Below are 15,232 nucleotides of genomic sequence, written 5' to 3'. Positions count from 1 at the left end.
ATACAAAAATGTACTTTATAGACATCACTGAAAAACTAAAGACTGACAAAAATATTGTTTTATAGATTTATTTTCAAAGGGCACAAAAACTTAGACAATTTAAATACAAGTTTAAACAGAATTGCTCTGTTGATGTCAGCAATGATGCCAAAACTGGTTTTCTCGGCCAGACACTCGCCTCTATCTTCTTGGTGAAGAAAAGGGGTCTGGAAAAGACACAGTAAGTGCAGTATTTCTCTTGGTGTATTGTTACCGACTTTACACAAAGATCTTTGAGGTGTTACATCCAGAGTACCTGAAGTTACAGGCACCAATGCTAGGCTTTATTTAACAAGTCTCACCACTTGATTATCCTAGAGCCCAGATAACAGCTACATTTATTTATTGACCGGCTTCTTTACCATCAAGCTTTGTATTAAATGATTGGCATACACCACTGAATTTTACCTTCACAAAATCCCAGGTAGGTCCTACCTTTATCCCCATTGGACATATGGGAAACTGGAGGCTCACACAGGCTAGATAGCCTGCATACAACCACCAGACTTCAGAGTGTGACAGAACTGACAACAAACAGGGGTGTGACTCCAGAGCCTGTCTTCTTCCCATGAGGTCTCTTAACAGCCAACAGCTAAGGCCATCCCAACTTCTGGACAGCTAGGCCCGGCCTAGGCTGCCGTGGGAGGTAGTGGTCTCTGCTTCTTGGTTAATTTGTGTAGTATTTTCTACGAGACTGTGCTAGGAGGGCTTACTGCCCTAGGGGGTCTGTCCAGGAATTAAGTGCTCTCAACCCCCCTCGAGGATAAAGATTAGATCAGTAAGGCTGGTGCCTTGGAGTGGCAGATAACCACAGGGCCTGCATTTTATAACCAGTAAAACCTGTCCGGCATTTCCATTCTCCTTTTCTTCCTGAGTCTTACTTTATTGAAGAACCCCACAGAGATTAATCCTATTGGAGAACATCATTCTATGTAAAGTTATTTACCTGATACTTTATTCATATACATCCTTCTTATCTGCAATGTAATCTACAATTTCTTGTGGACACATCAATTTCTCTGCATCTATATCAGGAATTTCAAACCCTAAAAGTAAAATGTACAACATGCATGAGAGTAGAAAGAGCAAATCCTTTATTTATTTAATATATTTTTATTGATTTCAGAGAGGGAGAGAGAGAAACACCAATGATGAGAATCATTGATTGGCTGCCTCCTCGCATGCCCCCCACTGGGGATCAAGCCTGCAACCCGGGCATGTGCCCCCACAGGGAATTGAACCGTGACTTCCTGGTTCACAGGCTGACATTCAATCACTGAGCCATGGCTGCTGGGCCAAAAGCAAATCCTTACACATGAAAGCACCAATACCTCCATAACACCCTCAAGTATATCAAGTTGCCAGCAACCCTGAGTCCATTCAAGTTGTGACCCAGTTATGTCTAGACAGTGTGTATACTGTATTGGGTAAAATGGTTGGTTCTTTTTAAAAAGATATAATTCACATAATAGAAAAGTCACCCATTGAAAAGTGTAAAATTCAACGGTTTTTAGCATCGTCACAAGGCTGTGTAACCATCACCATTATCCAATTTTAGAATATGTCATTACCCCCTAAGAAATTCCATCCCACCCTCCCTCAACAGACACCATGCCTCTCGTTGGCAGAATCTGAGGAGCCCACTGAGCTCTGCTCTGTGGGAGGCTCACAAGTCCCGTGGCTTCTATTCAGGCAGTTCATCCCCCAAATTAGTTGTGGAACCTTGAATGGTCTCATTGCACAACTAACTGTCCCAAACCAGAATAACCCGGAGCATGCACAGGCGACATCGCAGGAAACCATGGCACAGGCGTGCGTGTGAAGGGGGGCCTACTGTTTCTACTTATGTATCGATTCAAATCCCAATTCAGACTCCTCACATTCTTTCACTTTAACCCACCCAAATCAAGAATCACTCTATGGGCTCTGGTCGGGTGCTCAGTGGTTAAGAGTATCATCCCGAGCCCTGCCCGTTTGGCTCAGTGGATAGAGTGTTGGCCTGTGGACTCAAGGGTCCCAGGTTCAATTCTGGTCAAGGGTACATGCCCAGGGTGCGGGCTCGATCCCCAGTAGGGGGCGTGAAGGAGGCAGTCAATCAATGATTCTCATCACTGTTTCTCTCTCTTCCTCTCCCTCTCTAAAAAGTCAGTAAAAATCTAAAAAACAAACAAAACTTTTAAAAAAAGTGTCATTCCGCTACATCAAGGTTTAGGGTTACATCCCGTCAGGGCGCATACTAGAATCAAACAATAAATGAATAAATAAGTGGAACATCAAATTGATGTTTCTCTCCCTCTAAAATCATACACACACGTCACAATATGGAGACCCACGATTCAGCCAGTGAGCGTTACCGAATTCGTCCTCCATGGCCATGATAATCTCCACTTGGTCCAAACTGTCTAAGCCCAGGTCTTTCATGAAATGGGAATTTACTGAGAGCTGCAAGAAGGGGACACCAAACACAAAATTCAGTCTGAGAGCTTATGCTTCACTAGATACCTGAGTGGTACAGTGCTAATCATGACACAGGTTATTTTTAACAGGGAGGAACCATAACTAACATACCTCTAACGTGTACCGACATACACTTGGTGTGCTTTACATGTCAACTTTCTCAACCTGTTTTAAATTGGTTAACAATATATAAAAAGCTAATGATGAATTTCACTTTACATATTAAGATCTTTGTTCATTGCTCTGCACGACATTCGAGATTTGGTTTTTCTTGCTGCCTGATGAACAACTAAGACACTACACCTTAGAAGTGACCTTCTAAGATGGTGTGTGTCACCACCTGCCCTTTTTCAGACCTCCAGATCATCGGAAGGAGTTCTTCAACACCCACATCCAACCGCTGGCCTGGGGTCATGTACAGCGTGGTGACCCAAGGGAGTAGTACTGTCCTGCACATTTGAAAGTTAAGAGACTAGGTCTTAAAAGTCCTCGTCACAAGAAAAAACTTTCTGCAACTGCGTGATATGAACGTTAACTAGACTTATTGTGGTGATTAATTCATAATATATATGAATATATTCTGAAACAACTGAAACTAATATGTTATGTGTCAGCTGTACCTCAAAAAACAAAAAAACCCTCCAAAACCACACTATCCTCACACAACAGATTCAATCATTAAAGAGGAAATTTCGTGTTGCTATGAAAAACTCCAAAGGTTCAGAAAGGTGCATAACCGTGTTTACAGTACACTTACCACTATGTTCTTTTAAAAGGGTGGGAGATACAGACCATGCAGCACATACAACATACATGTGCGTGTGTTACTGCCCTGCACACACGCTCAGTATCTTTGGGAATCACTGCTGCCTCCCAGAGGTGAACGGGACTGAGCAGGGAGACTTTTTACTGCATGTCCGTCTGGACGCCTGCATTTTGTATCACGTGATTAAGTACGCATGTAAAGAAAAGAACATGTAAACCACACGCATTACCTTTTCTGGGTCAATCTTGTCATAGAGTTTCAAGACATAAAGAACGCGGTCCTTGATCCCCTCTAACGTCAGCGGGGGCGCGTCACTATACTGGCGGCACAGCTGTGTGACTCTGCCTGGCACCTAGGGCAAGGGCAGGAAGGAAACATTGAACCTAAAATGCCTCAAGTGCCCCGCTGGCGTGGCTCAATGGTTGAACGGTGACTTAGGAACCAGGAGGTCACGGTTCAATTCCTGATTGAACAGGCCTGGGTTGCAGACTCAGTCCCCAATGTGGGGCATGCAGGAGGCAGCCGATGAATGATTCTCTCACAATTGATGTTCCTCTCTCTCTCCCCCTCCCTTCCTCCCTGAAATCAATAAAAGTAGATTACAAAATAAAATGCCTCCCAGAAAATGCACTGGCCTGTACTGGGTATCTTCCACAAAGCACTTAGGGCTCTAGAGAACCCACCCTCTGATTCTAAGTGTGGCCCCCAGGCCGCACTGGGTCCCTGCTGGGTACTCTGATGCCCTGGGCCAGTGGTCGGCAAACTGCGGCTCGCAAGCCACATGCGGCCCTTTGGCCCCTTGGGTGTGGCTCTTCCACAAAGTACCGACTTCTGCGCATGGGCCACGAAGTTCCAATTGCACTGTACGTGTGCACCCGCACATGGTATTTTGTGGAAGAGCCACACTCAAGGGGCCAAAGAGCCACATGTGGCTCGTGAGCCACAGTTTGCCAACCACTGCCCTAGGCGGTCAGCAGCAGCAGCAGGCCTACCTTCCCCTCTGAGCCAGGACTGGCTTTGGACATTGGTCCTGGTCAGTGAGACTGAAATCGTCCAAGGTCTGCAGAAGAGCCCGTCTTCTCGTGCATCTACAGCAGCCGCTGCCAGTGAGCCCCCGCACCTCTAATGGGCACACCCGTCACAATAACCCGCAGGGAGAGGAGCTGCCACGCTGACCGGCGGCCTGGCTCCCAAGCTGACGGAGAGGAAGAGCCTGCCCGTCCTCAGTCCGGTCTGTTCCCCTGCAGCCCCGCCACGAGCCTTTGTGATTGCTGACGGGCGGAGGACCGCCTCCATCTCTCTGCCGGCCACCTGTTCGTGGTCACCGGGGTGCTAGGTCCGGACGGGGCTCCTGCGTGTGCGAAGAGCGCCAGCTCCCCCGTCGGCGGGTGTGAGGCTGTGGCAGGCACAGTGCAGAGCAAAACAAAACAGGCGGGTAGTTCTGCTGGCTATGGAAGTCCCGAATCTGAACTGGTTTGTTCACCTTCTAAAACTGATCTCCATACTATGGTTTGGAGTTCTTAGGGCGTTTCCCATAGGAAATAGGTTTTGCTTGTTGGGGCTCAGGTGCCTGAGACAAAGGCCCATGAAAAATTGTGATAAAAAACACCACCAAGTGAACCAAACCAGCACACACTCTGTATGAGCACTTATCAGTCAATCAAAGAGAAGAACCGAGGCACTAGAATGAGGTCTCATCGGTGAGCCGTTTTATAAGGATCCTAGAGTACTTCCGGGTGCTGTCAGAGCCCTGCTCTTTTTGTCTGAATCCAGCCTCCCTCCCTTTCCAATGACAGCACGGGTTAAGGAGGTGTCTGATGTGGGAATGTCACCAGGCCTTAACGACGAGAAGAGGTTTCCGCGGCAGAAAGGAGTAAAGAAAGGGAGGAGGAATGAGCGAACAGAGGTAATGACAGACAAGACCTTGAGGAAGGACTAGTGGAGGCTCTGTCCGTGCAGATCCAGGCGTGGTGGGAGGTGGGATTACTGCTGAGTTAAGGGACAGAGAAAGGGGTGTCTGTACACAGCTCCCCATGTGGCCCACTAGGGGTCAGCACTGTCCTGACAGCAGGGCACTATGTGATTAAATGAAGCTAAAGCGGCCTCGTGCCAATGTCAAGTGGGCTCAGCAGAGGCAGGTGGGCAAGAGCTCAGGCCCTGGAATGAGACTGCACTAGCTCGCTCTTACTAACCTTTTTTTTTTTTTTTTAAATGTTTTTATTGTTTTTTTTAGAGAGAAAAAGGAGAGAGAGATGAAAACATCGATGAGAGAGAAACAACATTAGCTGCTTCTTGTATGCCTCCTACTGGGGATTCAGCCTGCAACTCCAGGCATGTGCCCTGACCGGGAATCGAACCAGTGACCTCTTGGTTCATGGGTTGATGTTCAACCACTGAGGCACACTGGCCGGGCATTACTAATCTTTCTATGCCTTAGTTTCCTTACCTGTAAGATGGGATAAACAACATGCCAAGCTCACAGGACTGTTGGGAGGCATCAGTGGGATGATGCCGGGCACGCACACAGGGAGTGTGCTCTGCAGGGCGCCCACAGGACCGGGTGATGCCGCTGCCCTGCCAGTGTGAGGCTCTGGGTAGTAGCCCTACCGCACCGCTCCTGCTTCCTCCCATGCCTCCCCTTCGGTTATTTCTGATCAGGTCAGACTATAGTGCTGCCACAGCACTTCCCTCCCTCACATCAATTCTTTTAGTTCTCACACACCAGGAGATACACAGTACTATCACCCACCTCCTGGAGGGCTTACTGCTCCTGCTTGCTGGGTCTCCACTGTTTAAAACAAAAGAGACACGTGCTGTTTCTGATGTTAACTGTTCTTCCTCAAGATGTACTCTTAACAATTCTATTTAACAGAAACTTTCTCCCACAGCCATCAGAGAAGGCACTGTTTGCAGGAATGAGGGACTACCCTCTGGAACAGTAGAAATTATCGAGCCTGGTTAGTTCCCATCAGAACCCATCTTCTCTCCACTGGGGCCCAGCTCTGAGGGAAACTCCAAAGGAGCCGAAGGAGGCGGCTTTGAAGGCCATCTGCCAACTGCCCGCACAATTCCGGCCGGCAGCACACATCCCAGAGCCCAGTTTGGAAACGAACTCCTCACCCTCTGTCTGCAAAATGCCTGCTCACAGACCAGGCCAGTCTCCACTCTTCCACAGTCCACTGTTATTTACTCACTTGGTCACCCCACATGGCTGGCTGGGGGGGGTCTCACTCATCCCTGCAACAAACCTTGTTTAATGTTCACTCCCTGACCTAGACAGAGAACATCCACACTCCTCAGGGCCCTACGGCGCCTTCACAACATGCCTGCTGTCTTCCACCTCAGCTGAGGCCTCTCCCTGCACAGGCATCCTGGGGCAGCCTTAAGGGTGCAATAGGCTCTTCCTCAGCCCCACATGCCCTGCATCCTGCCTTGGAGACCATGCTCACTGGGGTTTAGTCGTCCTGGCGTCTGCACTGTACACACACCCGTCCTCACATGTGGCAACGCTTTCCCTTTATTTACATGACTCAGCCGCCTGCAAGCTCTACCTTGTGTGCTGTGTGTGCACCGTGCTATGGGCTGGAATGACCAGGATAAAGACATGACCTCGATTTTCAGAGAAGCATCCACACAGGTCATCTCAGCTGTAATAAAAATGAGACGAGCTCTGGCCGGTGTGGCTCAGTTGGCTGAGTGTCATCCTGTGCACCAAAAAGTTGCTGGTTCGATGCCCGGTCAGGGCACATGCTCAGGTGTGGGTTCCACCCCAGGTCGGGGTTCATGTGGGAGGCACCGAGTGTTTCTCTCTCACATCAATGATTCTCTCTCCCTCTCTAAAAATCACTAAAAAACATTAAAAACAAAGAGACAAGAGCCATAGCAAAGGTGCTGATAGGCTGCTTCAGTAACCAAAGTTGTCATTCACTGAGAGGAAGGGAAGGGACTTGGAGTTACAAGGACAGGAGATTATTCAAGGAGGGAAGGGCAGGCCAAGGAAAGGAGGCATGAAAGCGTAGTGTGCCTGTGAGAGGAACTGGTTCAAATTGCCGGCGACCTAGGGGAAGGGGGCAGACCAGCGCAGGCTCTGGTGTGAGGCAGGGGCCAGGGCCGCAGAGCCTCGAGCGAGACAGAATAGGTTTGTCTCACTGGGGGTGAAAATGCGGCCAGACCACAGTCCTGAGCCCATCACTGTCACCCATGTCATGTGGCTCTGGTACTAGGAACGGTCAGGCTGTCCCTGCACCAGGCTTTGTCTTCGTGTGGGTACCGTAGCCCACAGAAGTCCCTGGAAATGCTCTGTGCTCTGGCTGCGAGTGTGGATCCAGAGCCTGCCGGGGTCAAATGTCGGACTTGTGGGCTCCATTTTAGACTACCACCCTTGTTCTCCGACCTTCTACTTCTAGTCTTACCTTTTTACACCTGGGAACGCGGCTTTAGCGCCTTTTTTTTTTTTTTTTAGGGAAAAAGGATATTGTGAGTAGCTGGTTGCTCTGAGATCAGCAGTGGATGAATTTTGAGGAGGAAAACCAACAGCAGGGCAAGGGTGGAAGGAGCAGCCGCCCAGATGGGATGAACACAATGGAGGTGGGGACTTGGGTGACTGGTCATAACAGAAACCAAGAGACCGTCCAGGGAGAGCGTGCGGTGAGCGCGCCGGAGTTCACCAACATGTAAGGTTTGGGCGAGGCAGGCAGACTGTCCGCTGGGAAAAGAGAACAGCCTGGGGCGATGGGGAGAGGGAGGAGCTGGCAGGTTACACAGGGCTGCCAAGTATCCAGTGAGGACCTGAACTGATGTCTTTCTTAGGAGCCATCTCACATCCCTGACCGGCTGGCATAGGCCTGCAGGCACACAGCTGTCCCTCAGCACCTTTGCATGAACATGAACCATTCCTTACTCTCCACCTCAACCCACAAAGAATAAGGTGCTTGAATGGGAGCACGTAGTCAAAACCACTTGTACATATAAACAAAACAGTTCCTCTGCGTACATGTAAACCAAGCACAGGTAACCCAACATCTTAAAGGCCCGGCCGCCGCGCTCAGTGGTTAGAGCGCCAGCCTGCGCCTCGGAGGGTCAAGGATTTGATCCTGGTCAAGGGCACAAACATGGGTTGCAGGTTTGATCCCTGGTCCTGGTTGGGGTGCATGTGGGAGGCAACCAATCAATGTGTCCCTCTCACACTGATATTTCTCTCTCCCCCCCTTTTTGCTTCTCAGCCCTTTCCCAGAATCCATATGTAGGCGACCTACACGCACCATCACGCGAGTGTCAGCGCTCTAAGGACAGGGGCAATCGCTTTGCTCTGGGCAGACTGAAGTCAGCTCAGGAACACACTCAGCCCCTCCACATTCCGCTCTCACCCCTTAATTTAACTCCCAGTTCAGGCAACGGGACAATGTCCTGTGAACAATCTGCTAGTGTCAGTAAATCTCAACCCTGGCTGCACAGAATAATCCCTTGCCTCAGGCGCCCAAGCCTATGAATTCGGACTGATTTGGCCCCGGGCAGCCTTAGGTGTTATCCTGACATCTTGGTCAAGGTTGGAAGCACCGTTACGGCGAGGTCCGGAAGCTCGACACGGGGCTTCCAGCCTGACCTTGGGAGTCTATCCACCGTCAGACAATGGTTTTGAACCTTGTGCGCTTCAGGCACCGGGGAGCTCGAGCAAAAACCCGTGCAGGGCCTCCTCCCAAAGGGGAGTCAGACCTGGGGGTGGAGGGCGCGAGGGATCTCACCCTAGAGGTGCCATCACATAAACGCTAGATGCTCCCTGCTCCCCACCCTTGTTTCCAGAGGGACCATCGGGGAGAACGGCCCTGGGCGGCTGTCGGGCATCGTGGCTCCCCTCCGCTCCCGCGCCTTAGACCCCCCCTCCCCCGAGAAGCTGCCGCCAGCGCCGCCCGCAGCTCCGCCGGGCGGTCCTCCCTACGCTCAGGCCGCTCCACAGGCAGCGGCGGCGAGGACCCCCGTCCCACGTCCTCCTAAGGGCGGCGACATTCGAACCCAGGGCTGCCACGAGGTCGCACGGCCTCCCGCAGGGTCACCCGAGCACCGTCCGCCAGGGGCGCTGGGAGCAGGGAGCCAGCCAGATGCCCGGCCCCGCTAGGCCAGCGCGGCCCCGCCGCCCGGGCCCCAACCCCACCCCCGCCCCAGGCCCGGTCCCTGACCCCTGCCGAGCCCGGCAAAGTCACCGCGAGTCACCTGCGCGAGCGCCGAGCCCGGAGCCCTGGGCCTCGACTGGGTCTCCGCGGGGCGCAGCGTGGTGCTGAGCGGCCGGGCGGCGGCCAGCGTGGGAAGCCGGGGCAGCGACGCCAAGGCCGCGGGCAGGCGGCGGACACAGGAGGAAAGGACACGAGCCGCCATGGCTACGCCGACCCAGCGTGCACTGCGCTGCGCCCGTGGGTCTAGTTCCCCCTCCGGTTGGGCGCGGGCGACGCACAGAGCGGCGCTGCAGAGCCCCACCCGGCGGTGGCGGCCCCTGGCGGCCCCTGGCGGCACTGCAACCTGGGGCGCCGGCCCAGACATTCCAGCCCGAGGCAGGGCCAGGACTACAACCAGGGTCCCTGAGCACAATCATTGACACAGGAAGGAACTTACTTCCACCTGCTCTCTGGAAGTTCCGAAACACATTTATTTAAAAGTTTTGAAGCCGCGATTCTTCCATAGAAATTAAAACTATTTAATATCTCAAAACAGTATAAAATAAGAATGTGAAAATGAGTCGATTTAAATATGTAAGACTAATAAGTGTGGGAATTACAATAAAAATCATATACATGTTAAACAATGGATAAATAATATAGTTCATAAAAGTGGGTTCATGGAGGAAGTTTATGCTAATTTGCTCACATTTCTTAGCAGGGATTTCAAAGATACTGAAATCCAAACATAAAACTCCGAACTGTGGATCCTGCCTGGATGAACAATCTAACAATGCTTTCAATTTTACATGTTTCTTTTATTTTTATTAAATTTAAGTAAAATAGCCTTGGCCAGGGTGGCTCAGTTGGATGGAGTGTGGTCCCATACACGAGAAAATGGTGGGTTGATTCCCATCAGGGCACATACCAGGGTTTGGGGTTGGATCCCCGGTCAGGGCACCTGTGGGAGGCAACTGATGGATGTTTCTCTCTCTCTCTCTCTCTCTCTCTCTCTCTCTCTCTCTCTCTCTCTCTCTTTCTCTCTCTTCCTCTCTTCCTCTCTCTAAGCATGTCCTTGGCTAAGGATTTAAAAATAAAACCGGGAATCCTGGCCAGGTGGCTCAGTTGGTTGGGAACTGTCCCATGGACCAAATTCCTGTCAGGGCACATGCCCAGGTTGAAGACTCAATCCCTGATAGGGGTGTACAGGAGGCAGCTGATCATTTTTTTAAAATATGTGTTTATTGATTATATATAGAGAGAGGAAGCAAGAGGAATAGAGAGAGAGAAACATCAACGACAGAGATACATTGGTCAGCTGCCTCCTGCACATCCCCTACTGGGGGTTAAACCTGAAAGCTGGGCATGTGCCCTAACCAGCAATTGAACCAGTGAACTTTTGGTTCATAGGTTGACACTCAATTGCTGAGCTACACTGGCCAGGCTGATCAATGATACACTCCCACATCGATGTTTCTCTCTCTCCCTTCCTCTCTTCCTAAAAATCAGTAAAAAGATATTAAAAAAAGAATGCATAATATGATCCCGCTGTTGTAAAACATTTCTACTTATGTGTTCACTAAAAAACTGAGTAGCTGCGATGTGCTAGTTGTGGAGGTTACAGCACTGAGCAAGCCAGACGGGCAGTCTATTCCCATAGAGTTTACATTCCAGTGGGAAGATGGACAATAAACAAATAACAATACCCCCCCCCCCCCCCCCGCAAACAAACAACTCCAGGAAGCTGTGATGAACACAAGGAAGAACAGTAAATGGGGAGGGAATAGTGAGGGCGTACAGGAGGTGTGTGACTTTAGGTAGGGTGGTCCCTGAAGGCCTTTCTTAGGAGGTATATTTGATTTAACCAACCAGGAGGAAAACAACCTCAGGAACCATCATGCTGTTGGTGATGCCAATCAGAGTTCTATGGCAGTGCTAGCAATCGATGCCAGGCTTCTCCTGCGCCCTGACTCAGTCACCTCCATCCACTGCTTATTATGCAATTGGAAGAGCAACTGTAACACCCCTTTGGAATGGTCAGTGACTAAATGGCAAGCTCCATTTTGAGTGGCAGCCTCCCATTTCTGCAGAAAACTGATTGGCACCAAAAACCAGAATGGAGACCAAGGACCAGGGCCCATAAGGTCTGTGTGTGCAAATCACCAGCGACGCACCAGCCTCGGATCATGCCTTCCAGGCCACACTTTGGGCCAGACCCATGGGCCAGACCCGTGATGGTGACGTGTAGCATTAACATGAGGAAAACTCAGGGACAGTCTGATGGCTTACTCAGTTGAGACCCTCTCTTCCCATGACCCATTTATATTTGTGTTCCATCGAGTCCTTCAGTTAAACAATAAATCACCTCTTATTTAAATGATATATTTTGGGCCGTAACCGGTTTGGCTCAGTGGATAGAGCATCGGCCTGCGGACCAAAAGGTCCCAGGTTCGATTCTGGTCAAGGGCATGTACCTTGGTTGTGGGCACACCCCCGGTGGGGGGTGTGCAGGAGGCAGCTGATCGATGTTTCTAACTCTCTATCTCTCTCCCTTCCTCTCTGTAAAAAATCAATAAAATATATATTTTAAAAAAAAGAATGATGTATTTTGGGAGAGCTACTCCCCCTTCAGCAAAGAGAAAATGTCAGCCTACATGATCTGTGGGTAAAAGGTTCAATATTAAGATGGAGATCAAGTCCTTACAGTTGGGAAGATTTAAGAGAGGACTCTGGTACTTCTCGCTGGCGCTCCCATCAAAGGATATATAAGCATAAACTGTCAACTTCCTGCACACGTCACCCACCACCCAGCAGTTATCCCTCCCTCCTTCCAGCCCATTTGCATATTGTCTCAGCCCCTTCTGTTCCCTTGGGACCATGTACCTCAGTTATCTCTTCTCCCTGACATCTTCTTTCTCACTTTCGTTCTTCTCTCCTCTGAGCCCATAAACATGCCAGTTTCTCCTGGCCTAAAAACAAGGCCACAGGTACCACACCAAAGGCGAGTACATTTTAGGCCAATTAGCTGCAGGATGCGCACCTAACAGACCTCACTAAAAACGGGGCATTAGGTAGGGAAAGAAACTTAAAGATCAGCACACTGCCAGCCCAGACTGTAGCGAGCTCTCACAGCCAGACGGGGTGGCCAGTGTGCCCCAACCCCAAAGAAGCAAAGTTTCAAAGTAATACAAAATTTTAAAAGTTTTGTACATAAACTATTCAAGATTTCTCCAGCACTAACTGGTACAAAGCACAATGAGATGGCACTTTTGGAGATGGCAGCTTCAGACCCAGAAGGTAATGAGATGAGTTTCATTTGGCTAAATCAGTGGCAAAAACATCATTTTCTTTCTTTCAAGGAGGCAGGAGAGCAAGTAACTGGTCACTTCAACATAAGTGGCACATGATCCACTTTGTGAACCATTGGGGAAAGGGCAGAGATGGGACAAGAATTTGGTCTCTGACAGAGAGGTCTCACCATTTTAATTTGGTCACTTCTGATGAAAAAAATGACTTGCCTAAAGATGCCTTAAAAGCTGAAACCTAAACATAACTTTTCTGGGGGGAGGTTAACTCCTCCTGGAATCACCTTTTCAATTTGGCTAGTACTCTGCACAAAGCAATGATTCTCCATAGTGGAGTCGTTCTCTGGGCTCTATGTGGATCCCAGTAAGGCAGGCCATAGATTTTTCCCTCCTCTATGGAGAGGGCAATATGGATTAAGTTGAAAAATTATCTCCTACAAGTGAGAAAGGGATTAGACTGCTGCTTGAGGACTGTGGAATCATTTGGACTGTTTTACAAATGGTTGCCACATCAACAACAAAAAAGGTAATTACAAAATGTGTACATCACAACATGCTTCTAAAGACACTGCACTGTGCTCACATTCCCTTAAATGTTGTCCCCAAAGGTGCTCAGCCTCTAGCCCTATCAAAATCTCTGAGGGGAGGCAGAGACAATTTGGTGAAAAAGACACGGGTGGGGGGGTGGGAGGCAGTGAAAGGAGAAAGCAGCTTTCCAGTTCAAGGTCAGCCCTCAGTTTAAAGGTCAGCTTCAAGCAGGCTGGCCCCAGGCGGAGTCAGGGTCAGGGGAGGAGCGGCGGCAGGGTAGGACGGGTGGCTCTCCCTCTCATTCGGGTCCAGCAGTCAGGTCCAGCCTCCTCTGTGTGCAGCGGTGCTCCTCTTTGGTGCATTTCAGTTTATCTTCCGAATCATCGATTGTCTTTTCCAGCGTGGCCACCGATCTCGCAGCAAACTCAGCACGGGTCTCTGCCTCCTTGAGTTTGTCAGTAAGAATCTTTCTCTCTTCCTCATCTTTGTCTTCTTCCTGAGGATACTTTTCTTCAGCGGCACTCAGACGCTTCGGGTTCTGGCCCATCAGTCTCATCTGCTCACCCGGCTCTCGGCAACGGGACGCTGCAGCTCAGCTCGCCCCTCTGTGCGTTCCCAGTCTCGCTCAGTAACCACCAGCTTACGGGCCACCTCTTCACACTCTCCATCTGCCTCTTCTGCGATGTGCTGAGCTTCTCGGAGTTGGGTTTCCTGGAGTTCCAGCTTTTCTTCATCTTTTGAAGCTCGGTTTTCAATAACCTCCATACCTCTCTCGCTCTCACTGGCAGCTTTCTCAGCTTCCTCCAGCTTTTGCAGGGCAGTGGCCAGGCGCTCCTGAGCCGGTCCAGCCCCTCTTCAACCACGTCAGCCTCAGCCTGTTCCCGAGCCCGCCTTTCTCCCTCCACGTCCCGCTGGAGGCGCTCGGCCCTCTCTTCGGCACCATCGGCTGCGGCTGCGGCTGCGGCACCTGGATCTTGCGTTTCACGTCTCAGTGGTGGAGATCCCAGCCATGGTGCCCACCCAGCTCCTGCTCGTGTTTGGTTTCCTGCCTCCTCCCGTGTGTTAAATTTTTTGAATGACAACGCAGAGAGCTGTACAGCAGCCGAAAGGCATTGGACCTCCAGTGCAATAGTCTCCGCCGGGGCAGCCCGGTGGAAGGACGCACAAACCGGACAAGAGTTTTACCAGATCTAGTAATGATGGGGGGCAGAGGTTGTGTTTGTATCTTTCCAGAAGGAGCAGTGCAGCCAATTTGGGTACCAGAGCATTATGTGCGTCACCACAGTGGACCCAGAGAAGGTCCTTGTCCCTTCGTTCAAAAGACTGAGAGTTGCTCCGATGACAGCAAAGCGGAAAAAAGAAGAAAAGGAAGGCTACGCAAGGGACCGAGGTGCCAACATGGGGTCAGCTGGAGACGCTAACAACTGAGGCCCAGCAGGTGGCAGAAAAGCAGGAAGTGGAGGCTGCTCCCTCAGTCACGTGTCTGGCTGTGCTAGCAGTGGTCAGCTGCCAGGCTTCTGCAAAGTCCTGCGCAGCCAAGTCCGAGGACTCTGAGTAAATCGGCAAAAGAAACTTCCATTTAGTAGAAAATGTTACTGTCGTGTGATTTCTCTCTCATTGCTGTGTTGCATTGGCATTGTTTTGTTCTTGATGTTCAAGTTTTAAAATGTTAACAGGTCTGTTGTTTGGGTTTTGCATTGGCATTGTTTTGTTATTGTTTTATTAGCCAGAGTTTTGTTCTTGATGTTTAAGTTTTACTTTCATTATGGTAGCTTAAAAATAAAAAAAGGGCGAGATGTAAGAAGTGGCTATAGGGTTAAGCCTAGACTGACCTGTGGGCAGAGCCACAAACAAGTCCCAGCTTGGAGGGCACAGCCATCTGAGCATAATTAGGCTTGACCTTATGACACTCCCTAGATCCTATCTGGGTAGCTAATGGGCTGGGGGAGATGCAGCAAGTGCTGCCAAAACAAGTGAAACTCACAAGAACA

The 15,232-nt window shown here is 50.1% G+C and overlaps 1 protein-coding gene and 1 pseudogene across 2 annotated transcripts; both read right to left on the bottom strand.

Moving 5' to 3' along the window:
- Window positions 1-52: 52 nt before the first annotated feature.
- On the bottom strand, window positions 53-9,668 carry NDUFAB1 (NADH:ubiquinone oxidoreductase subunit AB1). Its single transcript, XM_081090109.1, has 5 exons — window positions 9,470-9,668; window positions 3,492-3,614; window positions 2,394-2,481; window positions 986-1,085; window positions 53-206 (listed from the first exon to the last, which is right to left on the bottom strand). The coding sequence occupies exons 1-4, from the start codon at window positions 9,629-9,631 to the stop codon at window positions 994-996; spliced, it is 465 nt and encodes a 154-aa protein (XP_080946235.1). The 5' UTR covers window positions 9,632-9,668; the 3' UTR covers window positions 53-206; window positions 986-993.
- Window positions 9,669-13,539: 3,871 nt separating this feature from the next.
- On the bottom strand, window positions 13,540-14,252 carry LOC308518088 (annotated as a pseudogene). The gene has a single exon. The product of its transcript is annotated as an uncharacterized misc_RNA (transcript).
- Between the last annotated feature and the right edge of the window lie 980 nt (window positions 14,253-15,232).

The sequence above is a fragment of the Myotis nattereri genome (assembly GCF_964212035.1).
Source record: "Myotis nattereri genome assembly, chromosome: 4".
Lineage (NCBI taxonomy): Eukaryota > Metazoa > Chordata > Mammalia > Chiroptera > Vespertilionidae > Myotis > Myotis nattereri.
This window is presented reverse-complemented; position numbering and strand designations above follow the sequence as displayed.

What these genes read in the sequence shown, in the direction of transcription:
- NDUFAB1 (XM_081090109.1), bottom strand. Translation starts at nt 9,631, where the DNA reads ATGGCGGCTCGTGTCCTTTCCTCCTGTGTCCGCCGCCTGCCCGCGGCC. An exon ending in CGGGCTCGGCGCTCGCGCAG is followed by an intron (nt 3,615 to 9,469) that starts GTGACTCGCGGT and finishes CCCTTGCCCTAG; the next exon opens with GTGCCAGGCAGAGTCACACA. An exon ending in ACAAGATTGACCCAGAAAAG is followed by an intron (nt 2,482 to 3,491) that starts GTAATGCGTGTG and finishes CCCTTCTTGCAG; the next exon opens with CTCTCAGTAAATTCCCATTT.